Raw genomic sequence first — 23,701 nt, forward strand, 5'->3', positions numbered from 1 at the left:
CTTTTACTTTTGCAAAAGCCAAAAATCAATCAAAGGGCTTAAAAGCTCTAATACTTTTTTTGAAAAACAGATTTCATTGCAGTACAAATGCAAAAGCACCTCCCCCTCCTTTTAGTAGCTTTTGAGGTAAAAAAGTTAACCATGGTTATGAAAAAACGGTTGGCTTCTATTCTCCCACCCGCCTCCCACCTGCGCCTCCACCCAGACCGCCTCCTGCCCCGCCGCCCTGCCTCCGTCCTGGTGCCGCCCACGGAGTTGATACATCGCAAGGCGATTCCGCCGCCTAAGGATCCTGGTTAGTTCATTTTCTTCTCTGCCTGTGGGTTGGGCAGCCGGATGGTTATGAATATACATCATCAGAACTTGTTCAATTCTTTTCAGTGAGGTTTGCTGGTGATTTCTCACATGGTCAAAGGATGAGCATCTATGGCTTCGTGGCCGTGCGGGACGAGGTGGATAAATTGCGGAACTATATCTTCAACCAATCGCGGTAACACGCCCAAGAAATTACTCCGGCGAGTTGCATGATTTCATCGTCTTAGCTTTGTTGGGAAGTTATTACTCCACTTAGTGAATGTAAGTTGTTTTAATTTATTATTTCTTGGTCCATATTATGCTATATTCTTTTAGTACATGCTCCGTCCCAATCCTAAATTACTAGTCGTTTTGGCTTTTATGGGTGCATACTTTTTTCTATGCATTTAGATATATATTATATCTAAGTGCATAACAAAATCTATGTACGTATCTAGAAAAGCCAAATCTATGTACCACTCATTATCAATGGTTTCATAGTCACTGTGTCGAAACATGTTTTATATTTTTAATGGAATATAAATAATGATAAATTATTGAAATATTCCTTCCGCCCCACAAAGAGTGACACTCTAGCAAAACCAGTCAGATTTGTTGAGGTAAAATGACCTTGGGTGCGTAGCACTATTTATATTTATAATTATCTGCACCTGACCATGCTCATCCTATAGCACAACTAATAATGCTTTATTTGAGTGGGAGAATAAAAATGGTTTTGTCTTTTTCTTAATAAAATATTGTTTTAGCATATTAGTGGGCCATTTCTTTTGAAGGTCAAAAGGCTGATTTATTTTCCCTCAAGAAGGAATAACAGATATCCATTTATATATATACATATGCAGTATCAATAATGTTGGAGCTTTCTGTTAGATGAAACCTCAGGATTCGCGTGATCTGCTGTTGATGCCCCCTACTCGAGGAATATCCGCACTTCACGATGTGATTGTTGAGTAGAATCTCAAGGTTAGAGGCAACAGTGACGACGAGGCAAAAGATGAAGAGCTCATAGATGGGTGCTTCATGTTCAAGGAGCAGTGCCGGGGGGATGTCATACGGCGGCGCGAGGTGCGGCTATTCGGTTCGCTTGGACCGCTCGACACTCGCTTCGTGTACATGAGGTTCGCCGTGGAGGCGTCCATTGAGGTGAAGGTCAAGAGGGCCATGCCAGGCTACAGCCTTAGCATGGTTACGGCGTCAACTTGTGGATACTTTGACGAGATAACACTCTACGACCGCAGATCTGCACTCCGTCGTCCAGCCCAAAACATAGCACTGAAGAAGGATGGTGGTGGCTGTGGAGCTTGGCTGCTATCTGAAGCTGCGATTTGAGATCAGTAGAGAGGAGAAAGAAGATGGGCGTGGGATTGGTAGGAAAAGCTCTCACGAGCTCTTGTTCACCGCGCAGAGGCGCAGGAGTAGCAAGGGGGCTGTCGTGATGGGTAGGATGTTCAAGGTAGCGGCGAAGATCACTTGGTCCACCATGGGAAGACGTTTCCTCCCCATCTTTGACCGTTATAAGAGGGGTTTGGCCGGTGATCCAGATGGCCCGTGCCTTATGTGAGATGACCTGACCCGCTGTTGTTAACTTACCTAGCTTTTGTATCCAAATTGTTGCGTTGTTGAAAGGTTGCCTCTTGTATCCAAATTTGCTACAAGAATCTGTGTTTACAAAACTACTTTAAGCAATGCAAATTGTTATATCTAGATCAACATGTGGGCTCTGCAGCAAGAGCCAGACCAAGGAGTACATCTGATGTTGTTGATTATCCTCTCCTCCTTTGGTGCCGTACCATAAGAGCATCCGCAACAGCCTAGTCAAAAGAAATTGTAAATTTTCTAATTTTACCCATTATCTAAAATAGACTATCTTTTAATTTAGTTAGGGACTCCAACAGAATATCTAAAAGAATCACCACTTCATATTCAAGCTCACCACGTCAGCACTGGCGTCTTTTTTTTTTCTCTGCCACAAATCGTATCGCTGGGCGTGCTCGCACGACGACTGGGAATGGACATGGCGAGCTTCTGAGCGGTGACGAGGCTGACGATTCCGACGGCTGATCTTGCAGGCGGAGGAGGTTTCTTGGCGATTTGGGCAACCCTGGATGCGCGAGATTATAAAACCAGATGAGGGTGCGCGGGAAGGCAAGCTCGGATGCGCGGGAACGGAAACACGCATGCAGAAACGGCAGATTGGCGAGCGACGTTCGGGCGAAGAAGCCGGGATGGAGATGAGTCTATTATGAGTCTATTTTGGAGATGCAGTCGTCGATACTGTTGGAGAGGCCGTTTCGTTAGTAATAGCCAAATTTATATTAAAAAAAGATTTTAACGAGGCTGTGGCGAATGCTCTAACCATACAAACAATACCAACACAACTAGGTATTTGGATTTTTTCTGGCGATGATGCGTGCCCGGAGCGGGTGCTTCATCACGGTGGTGAAGTCCAGCGCCTCCGCCATGTCCACCGCCACGCCGTCCGCCGCCGGCCGCCACTCCAGCTCCCGCACCATCCTCGCCACGAAGTACTCGGCGTGGTGCATGCCCACCGCGTACCCGGGGCACATGCGCCGCCCGGCGCCGAAAGGCATCATCTTGATCTCCCTGCTCCCGGTGATGTCCACGCCGCAGCCCTCGCCGCCGTCCAGGAACCGCTCCGGCCGGAACTCCCGCGCCGCCGTCCACACCGTCTCGTCGCGCCCGATCTCGGCCACCAGGAAGTTCACCTCCGCGCCCTTGGGCACCGTGTAGCCGCCGATCTCCGCCGCGTCGCTCTGCACGCCGTGCGGGAGCAGGAAGTGGCCCGGCGGGTGCAGGCGGAGGCCCTCGAGCACCACGGCCTTGAGGTACGGCATCGCCTGGAGCTGCCCGCCGTCGTTGGCGTTCACCTCCTGGTGCAACTTGGCCTGGACGTCGGGGTGGTTCACCAGCTCGGCCATGATCCACTCCACCAGGGTCACCGTCGTGTCCGTCCCGCCGTTGAGGAACTCGGAGCAGAGGCTGACCATCTCGGCGTCCGTGAGCGGCCGGTCGCCGTTTTCATCCGGCACGCGCAGCGCGCGGAGGGACTCCGCATAGCACGGCGGGTCATCTCCGCTCCGCATAGCGTGGATGAGAGGCTCGAACACCTCGTCCTGCCTCCGGCGCACGGCGACGTACTCCTCCCACCGCTTGAGGAAGAGCCTCTTGGTGACCGCCGGGAAGAAGGCGAAGACCGGGAAGCTTGTGACGGAGAGGAGCGCCCGGTGCTGCAGCCCCTCGATCTCGTCGAGCGCGTCCTGGCCGAGCCGCGCCCCGAAGCACATGTACACCAGCAGCTCGAACATGGCGCGGCGGAGGAACGGCCTCAGCGTGATGACGGGCTCGTCGTCGCCCGCGGCGTGCGAGCGGAGGCTGGTGGCGAGGCCGTCGCACGCCCACCGCCTTGCGGGCGCGAAGAGGGCGACGCGGGCCGGCTGCAGCGCCTCGCCGGCGAGGTTGCGCCGCACGAGGCGCCAGTAGGCCCCGTAGGGCGAGGAGCTGATGTCGCGGCCGCCGGCGCTGAACAGGCTGTTTGGGTCGACGGGCGGCGGGCGGTCGGCGAAGGTGGCGCCGCCCTGGACGAGGGCGCGGTGCGCGAGGCGGCGGTCGGCGACGAAGACGAGCGTGCGGGCGAGGCGCAGGGAGATGACGGGGCCGTAGCGCGTGTGCATGTCGCGGAGGAGCGGGCCGAGGTCGAAGATGGAGCGCCGGAGCGCCAGGAACTTGGCGAGGAAGAGCAGCGCCGGCGGCCCGGGAGGGAGCTTGGGGTTCTTGTCGCGGGCATGGCCGTGGTGGAGCGCGAGGACCCAGGCTACGACCACGACTACGAGGGTGACACAAACACAGAGGAGGAGCTGAGGCGCGGCTGTGGTTGTGGAGTCCTCCATTGCTGCCGAGGAAGCGAGCTGCTCTGCCGAGCTATGGATGGCGAATGGTGATGCCTGCGCTGCGCTGCGCTTATTACTCCTCTCCTCCTGTCGATTAATTTCCACGACGTTACAGGAGTTTAAATGGCAACCTTAATAAATCCCTAAAATTAGAACCGCCATTGACGCTGACTTGGACACCATGGCTGCGCCGTGACAAAGAAGAGTGACATGGATGCGTGTGGCTGCAGTGCAAAGCCGGTATAGCCTCTTGATGCGGACTTGACACGATCCCCTGCACCTGCAGGACTTTGGTGCCTTCTTTGATGTGCCAAGATGAGCGTGAAGCATGGCGAGGCCCCTGCAGGCCTGCACTGGTTGTGGTTGCGGCCAAACAAGAGTCAAGAGGTCTTTTGTTTTTGGAAAAAGGAACAAGAGTCAAGAGTGGCCGAGCGAGAGAGACGCATGCGTGTGAACTCGAGTGCAGTGCAGAGTCGATCGAACGGCCGACATGCCACGGAGGGGATTGATTGAACGAGGAAATGTTCGTGAGAGATATTTCCAAGCACTGACGAACCACTGACCTTGAGCAAGCAAACCACCGTGACCACGAAAAATGCCGCGGATAAAATGATGGCCACGCTTTTGATAACGTCTGGGGCAAAAGGGTTAAGAGTGGTGTGAACGAACGCATCCCAAATTTCGCTACAGTTAATAACATGTTGGATCCTAGCCTTCAAGGAGGAAAATGAGATGATGGCTGCAATTCCGTTCGTGTAAGGCAATGCTTCTGTTGGCAGCGAGACAATCATGCTGACTTTGGTAATCTCAAGATCGGCCGAGTGCGCTTGCGTGCATAAGGACGTTTGTTGTGCTGCGTTTGGAAATGAAAAATCGAGATAGAAGGAGGCTAAGCAAGTGACAAATTGGATAACCAAGAGTGAACACAATCACAACCTAAAGTCGATACCACTCCACAACCTATGGATACGACCACCTAAGTTGAACTTTTCAAGAGCTCGCTTGTCATTTCTACAAAGGTTTTTGGTTGAGTTCTAATTTCTCACTGTGAAGTAGACATTCTTCATTGCACTAGTTGTCTAGATCAACTGCTATGAATCGAAGCCCATGTTCCTATTCTTATTATTTGATGTCCATTAGACCAACTTAATCGAGACTTGGAGCCATTTAATTTTATGCCTGTTGTTCTTCATGCATATTTGCAATTTTACATTGTGTTTTTTATATTCTGGCCTGTGCTTTTCCACAGCCCAGCTCACCATCTGCAAAGGTGCATCTAGTCGACTCGGTACATCATCTTCCTCCTCACTCCGCCGCCACCACCTCTTCCGCTTTCCCCTAAACCCTCGCACGCGCCGCACCGCACCTCTGCAAGAGGAGATCCAGTACGATGGCCGCCACTGGTGTCGCTGTGTTCGTCGAGCCGCTTGACGAGGACGGCTCTCCGACGTTGCCGTTCGCCCTTCCCACCGCGTCCCAGAGCTCGTGCATTTTGTTTCTTTACGATTTACCTGCATCTGAATGAATCTTCATCTTTTGATTTCTTCTGGATCTAAATATTCGTTTGCGGTCTACCCTGCCTTCTTGATTTCTTCTGAATCCAAATCTGTTTCTACATTTTGTTCGTTGTCGGTTCGAGGCACCGGTGGGTCTCCATGGACATCCTTTCGTTGATTAGTTTGAGCGCCACTATGGGGTGATGGGCGAGGTCATCAATTTGGCTCTTGCTCATCTGACCAAGCGTCAGGGAGCACATGGTGTATGGCATAATAAGATCGCTACAGGTAAAGATTTCAACTGTGATTAAATTCCATGCTTTGATGTACATGAATGTGTAATTCTGGTTGGTAATCTATAGTATTTTTGCATGCTGAAAAGTAGACTATTCATTCATTTTAGGATATCAGGTGTACTTCAGATCTACTAAGTTGGTGTTGTTAGGGGCTAGGGCACCCTCCTCATGCCCCTTTTAGTATGGGGACGTTACTCGTTGGACCGTATTGCGGTACATCTATAGTTTTCTAAAAATATCTTATGTGAAATTGTATAGTTGCCACCTTTTATCTGGTTCTATACTTGTTTTGTGGAGATACTCAAAGTTGTATAACTACACTACTTAGACATTGATAACGTTACATTTGTCCAGTTCCTGATAGGAAGCTAAGATTTGTTATATCAAAAATTGGTTTTAGGGTTTTTAGATATTTTGCTGGTATCAGCAGTAATTGCCAATTTTATCATGTAAACTGAATCCGGATTGTTTGTATTACCACAGCATACAGGAACACTAGAATAGCTAAAAATGTGTTGTTTATAAGCTCTACAACGACTAATTAGTTTAATCAATGCTATTTGATTGATGCTGTGAATTTAAGTTATTTAGCAGCAGCAGGTCATAATGAGTTTTACCATCGGAGAGGACACTAATGCTAGGGAGTTCCTCGCTTTCACCAATAGAAGTTGAATGAGAAATCATACCATCCGCATCAAGCATGTACACATGGATAGGTACGCTGCATACAGGTATCATAAGATATTGGCCCTCAATGAAATGAAAATAAGAACTATAGCCACAATTAGCTACACCTTACAACTACCAGCACGGTTAATCATTTAAGATTGCATGGTCCAGATGAGCCTACAGACGTGCCTAAGAGGCTAAGAGAATAGCTCATTGAGACCTTAAACCGCCTCAGTTCTGCCACAACGTTGATGATGAGATAATGTAATGTCTTGCAGGTATCACCAACTACTACAAAATGCTTGAGGTTGTAAAAACCAATTTTTACTGCCTGATGCATTATACTAGAACTTTGCTGAAACTTTTTAGTTAAAATCCCTATAAACCGCTCTAGGCGCAACATGGCCCCATTAGACCATAGTTGTTATTTTGGTGATTATGCAATAACATAGTCAATGGAACTAACGAGTTTGTAAGTTCAAGAAGATTGTAGAATTTCTAGGTTCCATGGATAGAGTCCATCCATATACAAGATGGTTCAATTCGCTATCAAAATATCCAAGGTGTAGTGAAAGTACAGAGACGAATTGGACAAGTACTAGCCGAAATCAGTCGATCGGTTGAACCGATGGTCCCAGAATACAACAGATCGGTGCCGAAATCAGTCGACCGGTTGAACCGATGGTCTCAGAATACAACGGATCGGTGCATTGGTAGTTGACATAACGATCAAGTTGCACCTGTTGAACCGACGCTACAAGAATGGAGGTATCGGTGCAATGAGAAGATGACATGACGATCAAGTGGAGAAATGACTGAGGCATCGGTTAAACCGATGGTGCAAAAGAAGATGTTGGTGCAAGCGTGCTGTGGTTACTCAGTACGCATGTTTTGGTTCCAGATGGGTTTCCAAGCAAAGTCTTCAGCACCGGTTAAACCAACAGTCGTCGGTGCATTGCGTCGGTGCAATGACGTCAACAGAGGATGGCAGTTGGAGTTCAACGGCTAGTAGGCAGGCTGAGTGGGACCGGTTAAACTGACGATGGCGATCAGTTTAGCCGACGCTTTATGCTTTTCAGGGAAAAATCATGTAACGACTAGCAGTAGATCTCTAGCCTATATAAGGCCTCACCTCGGATTATTTGAGATTGCTGGAGTTCGTGAGAAGCTACTCACGCTCTGAAAAAGTTCTCCAAGCCACCCAAGAGCTCATTGATCATATTCTTAGATTTAGCACAAGCTTTAAGAGTGTTAGTGCTAGAACTAGCTCTAGAGAGAGTGAGAGAGCAAGGCATTGCTGTCTTGTGTGCTGGTTCTTGAGTGAACCACAAGTTGTATCTCGGTGTGCTAGCCCGTTGGAGTCTCGGTGGCTCGCTGGCAAGTCATCGACACTCCGGCTTGGTGTGGAGCGGCGACGACGGCTTTGTGCGGGGACGTGGAGACCCCCTTCTTTCATGGAGAAGCTCCTTAGTGGAGACGACATCGAGATGACCATGGACTTGGCGAGAACTTGGTGTGCTAAGCTTTGGTGGCGAATCAAGAAGAGTCCCGGAAGAGACTCGGTGACCGGAAATCAATACTCGTAGTGAATGCTTTAACAACGTGGATTAGGGTGGCTTTGTGACTACCGATACCACGGGATAAATCTTCGTGTCGAGAGTTTGCTTCCCCTCGTCCCCTTCCTTTAAGCTTCCACATTTCTTATTGCAATCTTGTGTGCCTTTACATTCTTAGTATAATATCTTGTTAGGATTGGCTATAGGTTGCAAAACTCTTTGGGATGAGATTTTCGCACTAGTTGAACTCTAGTTGCACATCTAGATTTTATATTTTAATTTTTATTTTATGCTAACTAGTTTGAGCCATAGGTTAAGATTTTATAATTGCCTAATTCACCCTCCCCTCTTAGTCTACGAGCACCGATTCCTTTCAATATCTCCTTCATCCATTCAAGATTGATGGAAGTTTAGATTCATATTTTATTTTCAAATAAAAATGTTTTACTAACTACCCTTTTATTAAGAAACTAACAATCCTAAACGCATAGGAGCACACAGTCTCCATATGCTTTGAGAGTTGTGTGAGTTCATTGAGTTTTTCAAGCTTCTAACATCTCTTTTAGCTCTATGGGTTATGACTCAGGACACATCTCGAGAGCTATCTTGCCAACTCCCAAACTACAAAATGAGTGAGTCATTACTCATTAGTTAGTTTGATTATACAGAAATTAATAATCGGTCGCAACATATTTGTGCTAACCAAATACAAAATGACCATTGTTCTCATATGACCCTATTTATTTAAAACACATACACGTTGATTTTCTATGTAGCACTATAAATATCTTTTGTGTATAAATATTTTATCTAAATGTATCATTAGAAGTAACAAACTTTATATGATTCCTATATTACCTTAGAAATATTATATATCTATTTGATTTCAATAATATTCTATGCGAGATAAAGATTTTTAGAGATGACAATTAGCACGTTATGTTAAGGTAATACTTTTGTAAAATCTAAATATTTCTATCAAATGTGGCTATGGTGCAAAGCCGGCGTAGCCTCTTGATGCGGACGTGACACGATCCCCTGCCGGCCTGCACGATCCCACAGACCTTAAGCAAGCGAAGTACCATGACCACAAAAAATACAGCGAATAAAATGATTGCCACACTTTTGATAGCCACACGTGTGGTGTGAACAAACGCATCTCGAAAAATCTGTACCATGACATGAGGTGCCTAGCGACCGAAAAACCCAAATTTCACAACAGTTAATTAAAAACGTGTTGGATCCTAGGATTCATAAAGGAAAATGAATGAGCTAATGGTTGCAATTTCGTTCATATAAGACAATGTTTCTGTCTGATTCTATTAGTCTCAAGATCAGCTGAATGTGCTTGTGTGTATAAGAACGTTTATGGTATTGCCTTCGAGATGGAAAGAAGCCAAGCAAGTGGCAAGTTGGAGATGACTGAACACAATCACAAGCTAAGTCGATGTGACTTTACATGAGCTCATTTCTACAAATGTTTTTGGTTGGAGTTCTAGTTTCTTATTTTGAAATAGACATTCTTCATGGCACTTGTTGTCTAGATCAATTGCTATGAATCGAAGCTGACGTATTCTTGTTCTTACTATTTGTTGTTGTCCATTAGATCAACTGAATGGAGACTTGAAGCCATTTTATCTTTGTCGTACTCCATGCATATTTGCAAGTTTACATTGTGTTTTTTACATTCTTGCTTGTGCTGTTCCATTCGTATGCCGGGAGTGTCTTTTTTTCACTTCAATCGTTGGCATGCATAGTTGATAATCTGCGGTTAGATCTTCGATGTTGTGTTCTCCACCAATCGACTATACCAAACTTATCAATAGATTTGGATCAATACGCCATTAGTATGTCACATGCAACCGCCCATACAGAGCATACATTCAGAGAAATATTTAGCTTACTTGGTCGCACTGATCCATATATATATTTCCATGATTCCATCCCTTTCTTGTTTATTCTAGTGGCACTAGAAGTTAACCTCCTTCCGACATGTCGATCGATAGAGCCTTCATCCAAAGTTCAGAACCGCATAGAAAACATCCTTGAACAGACTGACAGCTACAATCCATCCAGAGTACATTCAGTTTCAGAAAGACCTTTTTAACGATGACTCTCTGAAAGCTGTTTCGGGGCTTGCCTTGTGTACTTGCTGCCGCTTTATGGGGAAAGTTGAATTTTGTAGGTGTTATTACATCAAAAAAAGAACAAATAATTCTATTTGGCAGTCAAGCACAGCCGATGGTATCTGGATTACCAAACCAAATAATAGTTTAAGGCCAGCGCTACTAAAGCTGCAAGCAAAGGTGGTTGGTGCAACTCAGAGACCGACTTTACGCAATTGAGTCCTTGGTTGGGATGAGCTAGCACATGAATGCATTACCGCAATGTAAGGGTGCACCTAATGATGATCGGAGGTAATGAGTGCTGCTTATTAGCGTTAGGAACTCAGGATTATACTTGGACCGAAGCAATATTAATGGTCAACTTGTTAAAATATGTGTACTAGAGATAGCATGGAACATGTGATGAAAAGATGAGTTACAGGCAGTAGGAGTAGGCCTCATATATAGGTAATGATGTGCATCCTTTTGGAGCTTTCCTTTTGCTGTTGGGACTTGAAAGTAGCCACTCATAACCATGCTGATACTGTTTTAGGAAAACTTGTATATATGTGAGGATTGCATCTGTATCTAATTTTTCACTGCATTGTGGTCTGATTGATTAGTTGCAGAAACAGATTTTTCAGGGAGCAAACCCTGAGAAAAGTAGTGAGAAGAAGGGTGCCCTTAAAGAATCGAGAATTCTCGGTTCCTTCATGTGAAATCGGAGTCCGCTTCTTGTTTCTCGAATACACAAAAGAGCTACGTATTATTACATTACCCATAATGAAGAGGTGAGAGCACCCTTCATGCGTCTCTTTGAAAGTTGAACTCGACCTTTTGGTCCTGAATATGGATAGCTAGGAAGATGCTATTCCCTGCTGGAACTAGAACCACAGGAGCATCTACCACCGCATCATCCAGTCTATCTTTGCTTTTCAAAAGGAAAAGGAAGAATCTTTACTGCTAGTGGTATTCAGGCAGCTAGCAGTACAGCTTCAGGAATGCTGGAAGATTGATTAGTCATAGTATATTAGTATTTATCAGTATTGTGATTTTTTATACAGTTAGATGAGTAGGGAGTAGGGACAAGTGAGTTGAACTAGTCTCGAGACATAGGAGACAATTGACAAAGTGCCAAGGTCTCACAGCTACGCCCAGCTCAGGCTGTGCTGCCCCCTTGGTGGCCTGCACATCCCTGGCCATGGAACTCTTGGTCAGTCAACCGCCTGTTTGATTCAACAGCATGCATCAACGAATTATCAGCAATACACACTTTATAGTTTTATCCATTGATCTTCCCCAAACCCAATGGCTGCCATGCGTCCACCAAACAAACAAGGGCGTCTTTTTGCAAGCAAAAGCAACAGGCAGTCAATCCCAAGTTGCTAGTAGCTGCCCCACTGAACTGAATGAATTGGACGAAAGATTCAGGGTCAGCAAAGCACACGGCTTGTCAGGTCAACTGCAAGCTGCAACTGGACCCATTGCTTTTTTTGGTTTTCAGTTAGTTGTTGGGGAGATCAGAGCTGTTGATCCAGGGCACTGGCAGCAGTACATGATCAGAGAAACCAGTAACGATTCAAAACACACAGATGCTAGTTCATACAACAAGAATCTCTTCTCCTATGCTCTTCAGCACTCACACCAATACAAACACACTAATCCAAACAAACAAGATGTTAGTTTTTACAGCCAGGCTCATAATCTACAGGTAGGACAGGACATACAAACGCACTTCAGCGGTAGCAATTACAAATCAAAGAATGGTACAGTACATGGCAATGGGGAAAGAAATAAATTTTTGTGACCCCAAAGCAAGCAATTCATCGGCAATCCTATTTGGTGGCTCAGAAGGAGTGCTGATGCTGCGGCGGCACGCCGGACGCGGACGCCGCCGCATTGGCGGTGGCGGTGCGCGAGCTGTGGTCGATGCAGCGGACGACCTCGGCGCGGCATGCCACGACGCGGTGGAACACCGCGCGCACCTGCCGCTCCAGGGGCGCCAGTCCGTCCTCCAGCGCCCGGCACGCCGCCGCCAGCTCCTCGGCGCGCTCGGTCACCTCCCGCGCGCGCTCCTCGCCGACAATCCCGTGCTCCTCCTCTTCCTCCTCCTCGGCAATCTCCTCGAGCAAGCTGTTGAGGTCGCGCGCGCCGCGCTCAACGGCCTGCATCTCCGCGAGGAGCCCTGCCGTGGGCGCCGGACCGGAGGAAGACCCCTTCTTCTCCCTCCGCCTCCACTCCTCGGCGATCCGCTCCTGGAGCGCCGACATGTGCGCCGCCCACTGCGCCTGCTTGGGCGGCGTGACGGGGGGACTGATGGCCGCGGACGATCGGTCCTGGCACGGCACCGCGGCGACGAGCGCCCACATGGCGAAGACGAGGACGGAGCTCATGGTGTAGAGCGCGAGCCCGAGGCCGCAGCCCGCGCCGGCCGCGGGCGCGGGCGCCTGCGGCGGCGGCGCGAGGTGCGCCGCCATGGCGTTCATGTGGCGCCCCGCGGACCAGTTCTTGGAGACGCTGAAGGAGAGCGCCCGCATGGTGCGGGAGGATGGCGAGGGCGCGGAGCCGCCGCCGCCGGCCTTGGCGTCGTCCGAGAAGAGCCTGGCGATGGCCCTGCGCGCGCGTGCGAGGTGCGCGCGGTGCAGCGCCGGGGCGAGGAGGCAGGTCGCGGCGGTGAGCGCGGCGCGGTGCGCGGCCCGGAGCGAGGCGAGCGTGAAGGACGCGGCGTTGAGGACGTCGAGTGTCTTGACGGCGCGGTCGAGGAGGTCTGCGGCGAGGCGGTCGGCGGGCGGCCTGGCGAGCGCCGCGGCGACGGGGCCGACGGCGAGCACGGCGCGGAAGGCGGCGTCGGAGGAGAGGACGGCGTCGAGGAGCTTGGAGAGGAACGGGAGGGAGAGGGCCGGGGAAGCGGGGGAGGAGGCGTGGGCGGAGAGCGCCTGGAGGCGGTCGGCGACGTGGGCCTGGAGGGCGTCGAGCGCGAGGAGCTCGTCGTCCTGCGCGGGGTCGAAGGAGGCGACGGCGGTGGCGCTGCGGCGGAAGCTGAGCATGCCGAAGAAGCCCGTCCCGGAGGGCGGCGGCGGCTCGGCGGCGGCCATGGCCTTATCGGGCTCGGGTTCGGGCTGTGCAGGGCCTGGGCTTTGGGTTTTGTGGGAGGAGTGGTGGTCGCCGGAGAAAAGAGGGGAGGGGAGCGAATGGTGGGGAGCCGTGGCTTCTGCGTGTTCGCCATTTATACGGGCACGGCGCAGGCGGCCGGCAGAGGGTCGGCTCGGCACGCGGCCTGAGGGGTGCGCAGTGACTGACCTGTGGGGGCAGTGGCTGCTCGGACCCACGCGTCGTTGAGGGGAAAGGGTAGACGCGGTGGTGAGAGGAGAAGCGAGGAGTGGTGGACCGGTTCGTTGCTGACTTGGTTGGCTGCCACTACGTGTGCGTGTCTGGCCTGCTGACTCGGCTCTCTTCTCCTCTTCTGCTGGGGGGCATTGCTGACCATTTCCTCTTCTTTTCTTTTCTTCCATTCTACTCTGCTCTTCTTTTATGTTTTTATTCATTATCGGATGATGACTACTTGTATTTCTGATCCCAAAAGTGTGGGGTGTTTTTCTCTATTCTCTTCTCGTTTGTGCACTTTTTACACAATTGCTTTGGTCCATAATGTCTTTTTGTTCCCTTTTATTAGGGAAAAGAAGTAAAAGACTCCGTGCAAATATCTGCTCAGATGAAGGGAGGCGACATGGTGCGAAGCTGCCTTTGCATAGACTGCAAATAGTTTGATACCTCCTGAATAGATCGATAACAAAATAGTTCTAGTCCACAGCTAATCGAGTTGTAATATACGGTGCCAGCCAGCTGACCTAAAAGGCACACAAAGGTGCAAAAATCGTGGAGGATCAGACCAATTATGAATGGAGCGCACCATATCTTTACCGTGTTTAGAGCAACTCTGACAGATTGGGTAAAAATCCTAACTAAACTAAACGAAGAGGTAAAAGACTAAGTGTTGGGAACCAACAACAACAGCCTCCTCAAATCTTGACTCTCCGCACTCGAATCACATCCGTTGCCGGCCGAGCGAGGAAGGCCGGTGGTGACTCTTGAAGATGGTCTCATGCTGTGGATTCCTTGCTCAATTCAATGTGCATCATCCGGCCGGCTGGGATGTATCTTGAGACGGCAATGGATATGCAATGTTGAGAGGCGCATGGCATCTGAAACGGTGGATCTTATCCGGACCGTCCATCCAGGTTTGGGGATGGGTGCTGGCGGGAGGATTATGTCCCATCAATATATTATATTGTATACCACGGGTCCACCGTATATGTACGGACCCGTCGCGCGCTCTTCAACATTTGAACCCTCCCTCCTCTCGCCTGGGTAATTTTGCTGTTCCGCCGGCGAGCATGGCCAGCAATTTATGTATGTATAGGAAGAATTAATATACATCGTGATATACAGAACAGTGAGCATGGCAAGAAACTTGCCTTCTCCAATCTCTGGAATCATGAGCACTCAAAGATGTATGGTGGTGTACACCATAAACTTTATTGTGAATCTCAACTGCTGGGTACCTATGAATATTATAATAAAACAAATTGCGGGATTATGTAATAGTTAGATAGCTTAAAAATGATAATACACGGGCAACATTGGTAATGAAATTTATTGGTACATATAAATCTTATATATTATTACTTATGAATTTTTTTAGATTATATTAGTGACTGGTATATTGATATGTCATGTGAAGTGTGTATATTGAAACAAAATGTGGGACTATGGAATAGTTTAAAAATGACAACACACGGGTGACATTGTTAAATGAAATGATGACGTGTGCCGTGCACTGCCACTGCCAGCAGCAGCCAACCGTCTCCGTAGCATCGTTGGAGTTTAGTGCAGAGTGCAGCGGTTGGGTTGCTGAGATTCAATCCAACACTGTGGTACCACACGTGATGCCATGGAAAATATCGGATGAAGAAAAAAGTTGTCTTTCTTGGGATGGAGAGAGAAGTTCTTCTTCTTCTTCTTCTCTCCTCCTCCTCCTGTGCGCGCACCTGCCCAAGCAAACATGTTTTAGTGTTAGTTCGCCGGGCGGCCTTGCATTTGCTGAACATACACGAGTACGTGCAGTGCTAACACGCATGACGACGACGACCTGACGAATTGACTCGCACACGTCTTTTACCAGGACCGTAGGATCCATACACGTATGTATCTATCAGACAGGACTTACCCCGATTGAAGCTGCCTGCCTGCGAAAATGTCGAGACATCCTCTGCTGGCCGCCCATCCTCACCTCACCTAGCGCTATCGTCACGGCCGTCGCGCGCGCCTCCACACAAATTGATCCCAGGGTCAGGGTCAAGGCGACCCAGCAGTAATATCCATCTGCTTCAGAACCAAACATACACGGGAATTTACCTGACCGCCTCCAGCAAACATCAACTGGCAGGCAGGCAGGCCACTACCATTACTACAGCTGTTACAGGGTGTTTAGTTCCGGAAGGTTGCACTTTAGCCGGTCTCGTACATCAAAAAGAATCTTATCATTTATAAATATTAATAAAATTTAATTAAAAAACTAATTGCAGAACCCTAAGCTAATTTACAAGATGAATCTAATGAAATATATTAATCTATAATTAGCAGATGGTTACTGTAGTATCATTGTAGCAAATCATAGATTAATTAGACTCATTAAATTTATCTCACGAATTAGCACTCATCTGTGCAAAAGATTCTATAAACAAATTTTATTTAATACTCCTAAACGGAGCCCTTAAACGGAGCCTTAGCCAAATGCTTTTGACTATGATGCAGGCAACTAAAAGCCGGCTGTGTCATACGAGAACCGGCCGCCAACGCTAACCAACACAGGACGACGATAAACAACAGCAAGGCATGTAGTAGATGAGTACATCAGCTGAGACAAACGGTTGGTCACTCAATTACTCCAAGCCCAAACCCAAATTTGTACTACAATACAAAGCTACAACAGAGCCCTACCTAATGGGCTACCTCAGTCACAGGTTCCAGCACCATGCTGCCAGACTACTGACCTAAACCAGAGCATCAAAGGGGAGGATACAGGCCATATCCGGTGTTAATAGATAGAGGCAACCACAGCAAAATCAATCCACCAGATGCTGCAGGGGCCGGCGCCACTTGAGCTATATAATACCTGGCATGGCTTCAGCAGCTCATCCCTCCTCCTGCTCCTCCCTCTCTGAAGCCTCGCTTGAGCTAGGGGTGCTAAGCTCACCTTCAGCTTCATTCTTTATGCTGCAGCCACTTACAAAGATTAGGAACATCCTATGTTCGCGCAGAGCAAACTGAGACGTTACAGACAAGTCGGTGCCACCAACCTTTCCTCGCAATCCTTTTCAGTCATGTCCTTAATGGCTTGGTTGACTGCGTGAAGAGCTATCTTCTTAACCTGGGGATTCAGTTTCACAGCACAGGCACAGAATGTTTGTTAAAATGTGACTTCAAAATAAAATTGGCTTACCTAAGACTACCAAAATAGTCTATGTTGCAATCAAATTGACACATACTAGGCACGACAGCGGTTCATATGTGACCACAACAAATCATGTTCATAAACAAAGCACTACATGCTTATATATATGTACAAAAGCATGCAGAACAGAACCGACAAATTTATTGCCAGACCTCTAGTTTATCTTCATTCACCCTATGCCCCTTTGGAAGCAGACGGAATTCTTCTGTCAACCTGATGCACTCTCGCACATTCTCCGGAGAAACAAAGTCAAGTGCGACCTTTATACATGACTGCATAGAAACAAAAGAGTAGCACAGACGATTCAGAAGCATGTCTCAGGGAGCAACGGAACTGGGTACTTGATTCCATGACTGTCCTGCCATACCTTCAAATTTCTGACTTGGTGAGGACATCCAGCTGGGATAAACACTGCCTCACCAAGTTTCTGTTCAAATGTCCAAGGTTCAATTCCTGCATACGCAATTAATGAAAAACAAGTAATCACAAATGGGAAAGATACAAAGATTCAGAATAAATGAGCATTCTTTACTGACCATATTCTTCCTTAAGCTTTCTCTTGTGCTCATTTGTAAGATAAAAGCATTGATCATGTATAGGATGAGCAAAAACCTGTCAACATAGGACAGTTATGCTATTGACAAAAGAATCAGAAGTCATAGAGCACTTGGTGGTCAAATACTAAGGGGAAATAATCACCTGCTTCACTGGTTCGTAATTACAATGCCTGAACTCCTTTGCATGCTTCATTAGATAATCATGTAGTTTACTGACATCTTCCCGTCTGAAGATATCCCACAATGCACCACCCTCTGTCTGGTTCCCCTCTACAAATGGGGCATTATCATCTTTCGGCTCAAGAGATATGTCAATTTTACCCACTTTTGGTTCGAAATCTTCCTCTGCATCACTTGGAGACTCAATTTTCCCTTCACCGTTGAAATCATTTCCCAACTTCTCTCCACTGTTTGTTGCACACAGAGCAACTTCTGATTTCCCATTTGTAAAAGGGACATCCATATGATCCTCAGCGCTTTGATCAGACTGTTGCCCATTTGCCTTTGTCAAGTTTCCCTCAGCTTCAACAGCTACCACAGCTTTTTCAACAACTTCCTGCCCCTCTGAAGCAACACCTAGTGCCGGCTGCTGAATGTTTGAGCCACTTCTCAAACCTTTACGTCTTGGCCCCATGGTCGATTCGAGATCTGTTTGTGAACCATGTAAATTACCACTCTCTTCCTTCTTCTTTAAACTCTCTTTCTTTTTCTCAATTGCTTCAATCCTTTTGACTTTGAGCTTTATTTCATCAGTATGTGTGAGGATATTGACCTGTATACACAGTAGGAACATGGTACCAATTGTAAAACTGTACAAAAATGTGCAAACAAAGAAAAGGTATAAAGCAGTGATATAGCTGTGTAGAGCATGCGACAATTATCATATGAAACTTCCATAGTTGATCTAAAATTTAAATATTTCATGAAGTGTTCAACTCCATTATAAGTAGATACTGGCAACTTCCATAAGTTGAATCAAGAAAAAGTTCCATAAGTAGAATGTTGGAATGCACAGTTCCATATCGAATCAGTTTAGGATAAAAATTCCAAAAAAAGAATTATAGTACTTATATATACGGCTGCTACAAAGCACAAGCAGTATACAGATATTTACCGCATCAGACATGTCACAATGAAGCTTGGTAACAGAGTCACCAATTTCCAACTCCTGGGCAACACCATAAGCAATGTAAGTCTTTGGACCAAGGTCCGGCTTTATAACATTTTTTGGCAGCTTCACAGCCAGATTGAGAGGACCAAATTTAGGGTCTGTGTATTCGCGAAATGGCAAAGCAGACATGAATTCAGCATTATGTCGTGGCAGTCGCTCCTCAAAGGAACTATGCTGTGGCCAATCTTTCAGCTTAAGTAACACGGGCAAATCCTCTGCACCAACAGCTCCACGGGAATACCCATCAAAAAACATATGAATATTAAAATCAACCTGCATTTGGGGTGATGAAGAAATGTTAACTTCAGAATACAGATAATTCAAATGGGAGGTACCAAATAGTTGTCAAAAAGAGGAAGCCACAAACCCTACAGTTCTAAAAGGTCACACAAAGTTAAATAAGGTAGGCCATGAAAATATTAAATATGTATAGATTTTGATTCCAAAAGAAGGTTATCACCCATACTTGAACCAGGATTTGAAATTTGGCCAGGTACTTGAGAATTCTATTTTCCCACAATCGTGAGAAAACATCATGTTGGTATATCAACTTAATAGATATATCACCTTTTATATTATGACATATGGATATCAACAAAAGCACAAGGTTCTCAGCCCAGACAAAAATTGCCCCATACATCTAAGCATCTAGCAATCCTTACAATGCTTAAATACAAACAACAGCCAAAAATAACGTCATATACCTCACACCACGTCAGACATTCAAGAGCAATAACTGAGAGACGCTCATCTGTTGTCTTATCTCTCTTTTCTCTTAAGGCTCGCCACATAACCATTGGTTCCCAGCTCAAACCAGAAGTCAATGCAAGCGTATCACGGACAATAACAGGCTGACCCTTCAACCAGTGCTCCTGGAAATGCTCCAAACTTCCATTTTGAACATCTCTAGCAGTTGGACAATATATGTGGTTGTCATGGGAATTCTCTCTACATGCTGATTTCCGTGATGTTCCATTGTTCATTCCACTGGATTCAGTGAAGCAGGAACAGTTTGAACCACCCGATTCCAGCACTGTTACCTCATTGACCAGTGATTTGGCTTTCTCCAGTAAGTCAGCTATAAACTTCTCCTCAGACAAGCACTTAAGTTCAAGAACGGAACTTCCACAGCCACCAAATTCATTCGGTGGGCAAGGTATGCTTCCATTGCTATTTACCCTCCATCGTGTCAAACAATGAGTGCGGTCTTGAGAAGGAACTGCATTATCTATAAAAATATCATCCTGTCCATCAGATGGCTCTTGATTTGCAACTTTGCGATGACTACTTCCCTGTTGCCTATCTTCCTTGCCTCCAGCATCAGGTAGACACTTGTCACTACTGACATGACCACCTGGATTAAGGCCTTGACGAAGCTCCCGACAGCAGCTGAGGCAGAGATCATAGGAACATTTGTTGCAGCTTCGGTGGAAGTCAACAATAGATGTCCTGCAGTTGTCGCTATTACAAGGAAAACAGCAATTAGAGAAACATCTAGTTTACATATGCTTGGTAAGTAAAGCAACACCAACCAGTATATCCGTTCATCCCTTTCGCACTTGGCTAGAGGAACCTCCACTTTGCATGTATCAATCCCTGCCATAGAGACAGCGTTAGGAATAGCAGAACCAAATAGAAGAAACCCAGAACATCAACGCTCTTAAGCTAGACATCCCAAAGGTGATGATACAATCATTTTACCTCTAATTGAGGCCTCGACACTTTTCTCTAGCATCTGCTCCTGATGAAATTCTTTCAGCCAAGGGAGTAAAAAGCGCAGAGTACGCATAGAGAACTTAATTTTATCTTCTTTAGACACACCATATTCGTCAGTCTGTGGAAAAGAAATATGACCAAATAGGTAAATGATAAAACACAATGGGCTGGGAGAAACCGGAATGTAGCAAGAAAAGGGCATACCTCGTTTATCTCAGACTCCTTACGCTTCCTGGAGCCTCTGGATATTTTCCTCTCCTTTATCTTAGACTTCTTACCCTTACTAGAGACTCGGGATATGTCTCCCCGCAGACAAGACTTACAATTGCAATTTTTGCGACAAACTGGGCAATTGCTCGCAAAATCACCCTCTGACAAATGTGGATACCTGATTGAGTCATTTCAAAACACAAACAGTGAAAATCGTAATGACAAAATCTAAACATAAGTTAAAATAGGAACCAATATGGTGACTGCAAGTAACATACTACAAAAGATCAGAGAAACCAAAATAATAACTGCTCAAAAGTCAAAAACAGGCTGTCAAAACAAATGCAACCTCAGGTGACAAACACAAATGCTTTTAGAAGGGCACAAACCAGCGCTTGATGCACTTCACACAGTATCTGATTTTCTTTTCTCGTTCAACACAGCCCTGGCACCGTACAACTCTTCCACTATCGTTCCTCTGGCACTGATGGCACATATTTGAATCCTTATCACTCTTTTTTTCCTCCTGCAAAAATCAGCTACCAAAACATATCAGGCATGCACATATAGGAAACAGTAGGAGTACACCCCAATTTGTAATCCCTCTGACATATTGTGCATATATTTAATTTATGTAGCTTAAGACATTGCTTCAATGGTGTATAAAGCTATATACTTCTCATTCCACATCGTATTGTGAGTGCATATTGCTATACGATGTGGACTCTGGAGCAAGTATGTGTGCCCAAAGCTAGGATGGATAAGGAATTAACCTTTTTAAAGAGCAAAGCAAAAGACACATAAGAAAATCTGCCGCAAGCACCCTTTAGCTTAATTACATTGAAAAACATGCCGGAATTGCTGATAACTCGAGGTGGAAGATCAATGAGAAAGATCAGAATCTCCACCTTAGGTTCCTGCTCCTGTACTGCTGAAGCATTCCGCCTCTTCCGAAGTCGCCCGGAACCACTAAACACGAGAGAAGATGGGTCCGCAACAGGATCCTTCCTGCGCCTTTTGGAGGTTTTTGGGATCTCGGCTACCCCTTCCACGCCATTCTCCTATAACAGAGAAAAAGAATTAATTCAAGAGCTAAAAATGTCAAAGGTGGTATCTTTCGAGAGAAATTAGGCAAGAAATAGTAACCTCGGCATAAGACTCCCGCATCTCCCCCTTGAGATTTCCATCACCATTTTCCTGCAGCCAATGAAAAAAAACAAAAAATTCAAGAATCTATTGTTTTAAGAAGAAACTAAAATCACCATTTTCACCCCAGGAATCTATTGTTTTAAGAAGAAACTAAAATCAGCGCAAGGAAGACAGGGAGTCAAGGAGCATTAGGAGAGTGTTCATGCTCAAACTTCTCCACTCACTACCACGCTGCTATGCATTCTAACAGCACATGGAGCTAGTGTAGTGGTTAACAACCTCAACTCGACCGCCTAACTCTGAAGGACATACTATAAATTTCAAGAGCCCTATAAACTTGCATGAGGAAAATCGATGGGATTGCTCAAATCCCAATGTTTGCATCCTCAATTTTTTTTCCCTTCTGTTTTCTGTAAATTACATCCAGCAAACTACAGACCTTTGCAGAATCATGTGGCGGAGGGCATCCCCTCGTCGCCCCTGTTTTCACCGTTTTCCAGAAACACGTACGAACGTGACGGATAAGCATATCAGAGAAATCACTTGTGGCCGTTTCGTAAAACAATTCAGTGTTAGGAAAAAAAAGAGAAGGAATTAGACGCAAGCTGAGGAAAGCAGGAATTTGTGCAGTTGGAAAAATAAAATGAAGTAGTCGGAACCATGGAACCCTAGCGGATACACAAATAGCATAAATTCCCCAAACCCTTACAAGCTTGCGCGAGCAAAATCAGAGGGGTTGGTTGCTCGAGTCCCAATTAAAGAAGCTGAACGTTTGCAGATGCGAGCGCTGCAATAGTCCCAACGTATCGAGCTCTCAGCGTCCGCGAGCATGGTAAACGGAGTAGAGGGGGTGAAAAAACGAGACAGGTCGCAGGGGCAAAAACAGGGACGGAACGCAGCGCAGGAAGCAGCATAGCTTGCTCGGCGAGAAGGGAGATTGGAACGAGCAAGCAAATCCAGACGAATACATGGTCGTAATGCGAGGAAAGCGGTAGGGAATAGCGATTGGAGCGAGTGGAGGGGCCGGGTCCTGACCCCCGTCGCTGGAGAAGGGCGGAGGAGCCGAGACCTGGCAACTGCAGGCAGCCGCTGATTACCTACCTTGGTTGCGGCGGCGGGGTCGGAGCTGGCAGCCGCGGCAGCGTCCTTGCTGAGCCTCCTGCGGCCTCCGCCGCGCTTGCGCTTGGGCGGCATGGGAGGAACTGGCGGCGGCGAGGGAGGAGGCGGTGGTGGCGGCTTTACTGGAACCGAACCGAACCGAACCGAAGGGGGAGGGGACGGGTGCTGTTCGGACTGGGCGGTTCGTTGGCCCACGCGTCAGTGACATGTTGGGTGTCGCGGCGCGGGTGGGGGAGGTGGGGCCCAGCGATCAGTGAGCCACGCACGTGCGCCGAGGAGGCCGTACGACAAGTTTGGGTTGGTTCTCAAACTTTTTGATTTTGAATCAATCGCGCGGTGGAGGCATTCTGTTCTCACTTGACGGCAACGTTTCTCCTGCGATCTGTCTGCTCCCATAAACTGATCTTTCTATCTTTTTTCTCTTTTTCTTTTTCGATACGCACATATAGGTCGTTTTGGTAAATATAGAGCTGCATCGTGTTTAGACGTATAGAAAAATTATATATCTAGATTTGGAACGAAGGTGGCGGCGAGAGAGAGAGACGGAAGACTTGCCCAGTTTGGTTTGGAGGTCTCTATGCCCGGCCCACCGCGCGTCCATCGGCCCATGGACTGGTCGTGTTGACTGTTGACCTCCCGTCTTCTCCCTACGTCGTCGCTCTCCATCTCCATCCAATTCAAGCATCGTGCGGCCGGATAGCATGCCCAGAAACAAGATCCTGGACCTGGATGCTAGCACTCAGACGTTAACCTTGCCCAATTAAAAAGAAAGCCTGCACACACCAACACACCATACATGCTGCACAACCAGCACGTCACCCAGACCAGACGAACCAACACGTCTCTGGCCCGTCACTGGTCCCCAGGTCACCAACCGATGCCGATGCGGCTCCAAACACACGTCCGCTTATCACCTGCTG

General features: G+C 47.2%; 3 protein-coding genes and 1 pseudogene across 9 annotated transcripts; 1 reads left to right on the top strand and 3 right to left on the bottom strand.

The window, feature by feature from the left end:
* Window positions 1–141: 141 nt before the first annotated feature.
* On the top strand, window positions 142–1,866 carry LOC112883444 (annotated as a pseudogene).
* Window positions 1,867–2,007: 141 nt separating this feature from the next.
* On the bottom strand, window positions 2,008–4,318 carry LOC112878119 (cytochrome P450 89A2-like). The gene is made up of 3 exons (XM_025942526.1): window positions 2,672–4,318; window positions 2,249–2,589; window positions 2,008–2,126 (listed from the first exon to the last, which is right to left on the bottom strand). The coding sequence occupies exon 1, from the start codon at window positions 4,221–4,223 to the stop codon at window positions 2,694–2,696; it is 1,530 nt and encodes a 509-aa protein (XP_025798311.1). The 5' UTR covers window positions 4,224–4,318; the 3' UTR covers window positions 2,008–2,126; window positions 2,249–2,589; window positions 2,672–2,693.
* A 7,585-nt stretch (window positions 4,319–11,903) lies between these two features.
* On the bottom strand, window positions 11,904–13,544 carry LOC112873553. Its single transcript, XM_025936586.1, has one exon. It carries the CDS (start codon window positions 13,438–13,440, stop codon window positions 12,193–12,195), a length of 1,248 nt encoding a protein of 415 aa, XP_025792371.1. The 5' UTR covers window positions 13,441–13,544; the 3' UTR covers window positions 11,904–12,192.
* Window positions 13,545–15,022: 1,478 nt separating this feature from the next.
* Window positions 15,023–22,926, bottom strand: LOC112889370 (lysine-specific demethylase JMJ25-like). 7 transcript variants are annotated; one of them, XR_003228094.1, is made up of 18 exons: window positions 22,764–22,926; window positions 21,660–21,710; window positions 21,422–21,574; window positions 20,903–21,039; window positions 20,508–20,691; window positions 20,289–20,421; window positions 20,120–20,183; window positions 19,292–20,048; window positions 18,531–18,860; window positions 17,559–18,188; window positions 17,396–17,471; window positions 17,227–17,312; window positions 17,012–17,131; window positions 16,705–16,775; window positions 16,521–16,621; window positions 15,761–15,784; window positions 15,573–15,671; window positions 15,023–15,393 (listed from the first exon to the last, which is right to left on the bottom strand). XR_003228094.1 is itself a non-coding variant. In XM_025955979.1 (16 exons), the coding sequence occupies exons 1-15, from the start codon at window positions 22,854–22,856 to the stop codon at window positions 16,540–16,542; spliced, it is 2,967 nt and encodes a 988-aa protein (XP_025811764.1). In that variant the 5' UTR covers window positions 22,857–22,926; the 3' UTR covers window positions 15,023–15,393; window positions 16,521–16,539. The 7 variants fall into 7 exon arrangements, 3 of the variants coding, with proteins under 3 accessions (XP_025811764.1, XP_025811773.1, XP_025811745.1); XR_003228093.1 differs by lacking the exon at window positions 15,761–15,784; XR_003228085.1 differs by lacking the exon at window positions 15,761–15,784 and having other exon boundaries at window positions 15,573–15,727.
* Between the last annotated feature and the right edge of the window lie 775 nt (window positions 22,927–23,701).

This window comes from Panicum hallii, chromosome 1 (assembly GCF_002211085.1).
Source record: "Panicum hallii strain FIL2 chromosome 1, PHallii_v3.1, whole genome shotgun sequence".
NCBI classification, from domain to species: domain Eukaryota; kingdom Viridiplantae; phylum Streptophyta; class Magnoliopsida; order Poales; family Poaceae; genus Panicum; species Panicum hallii.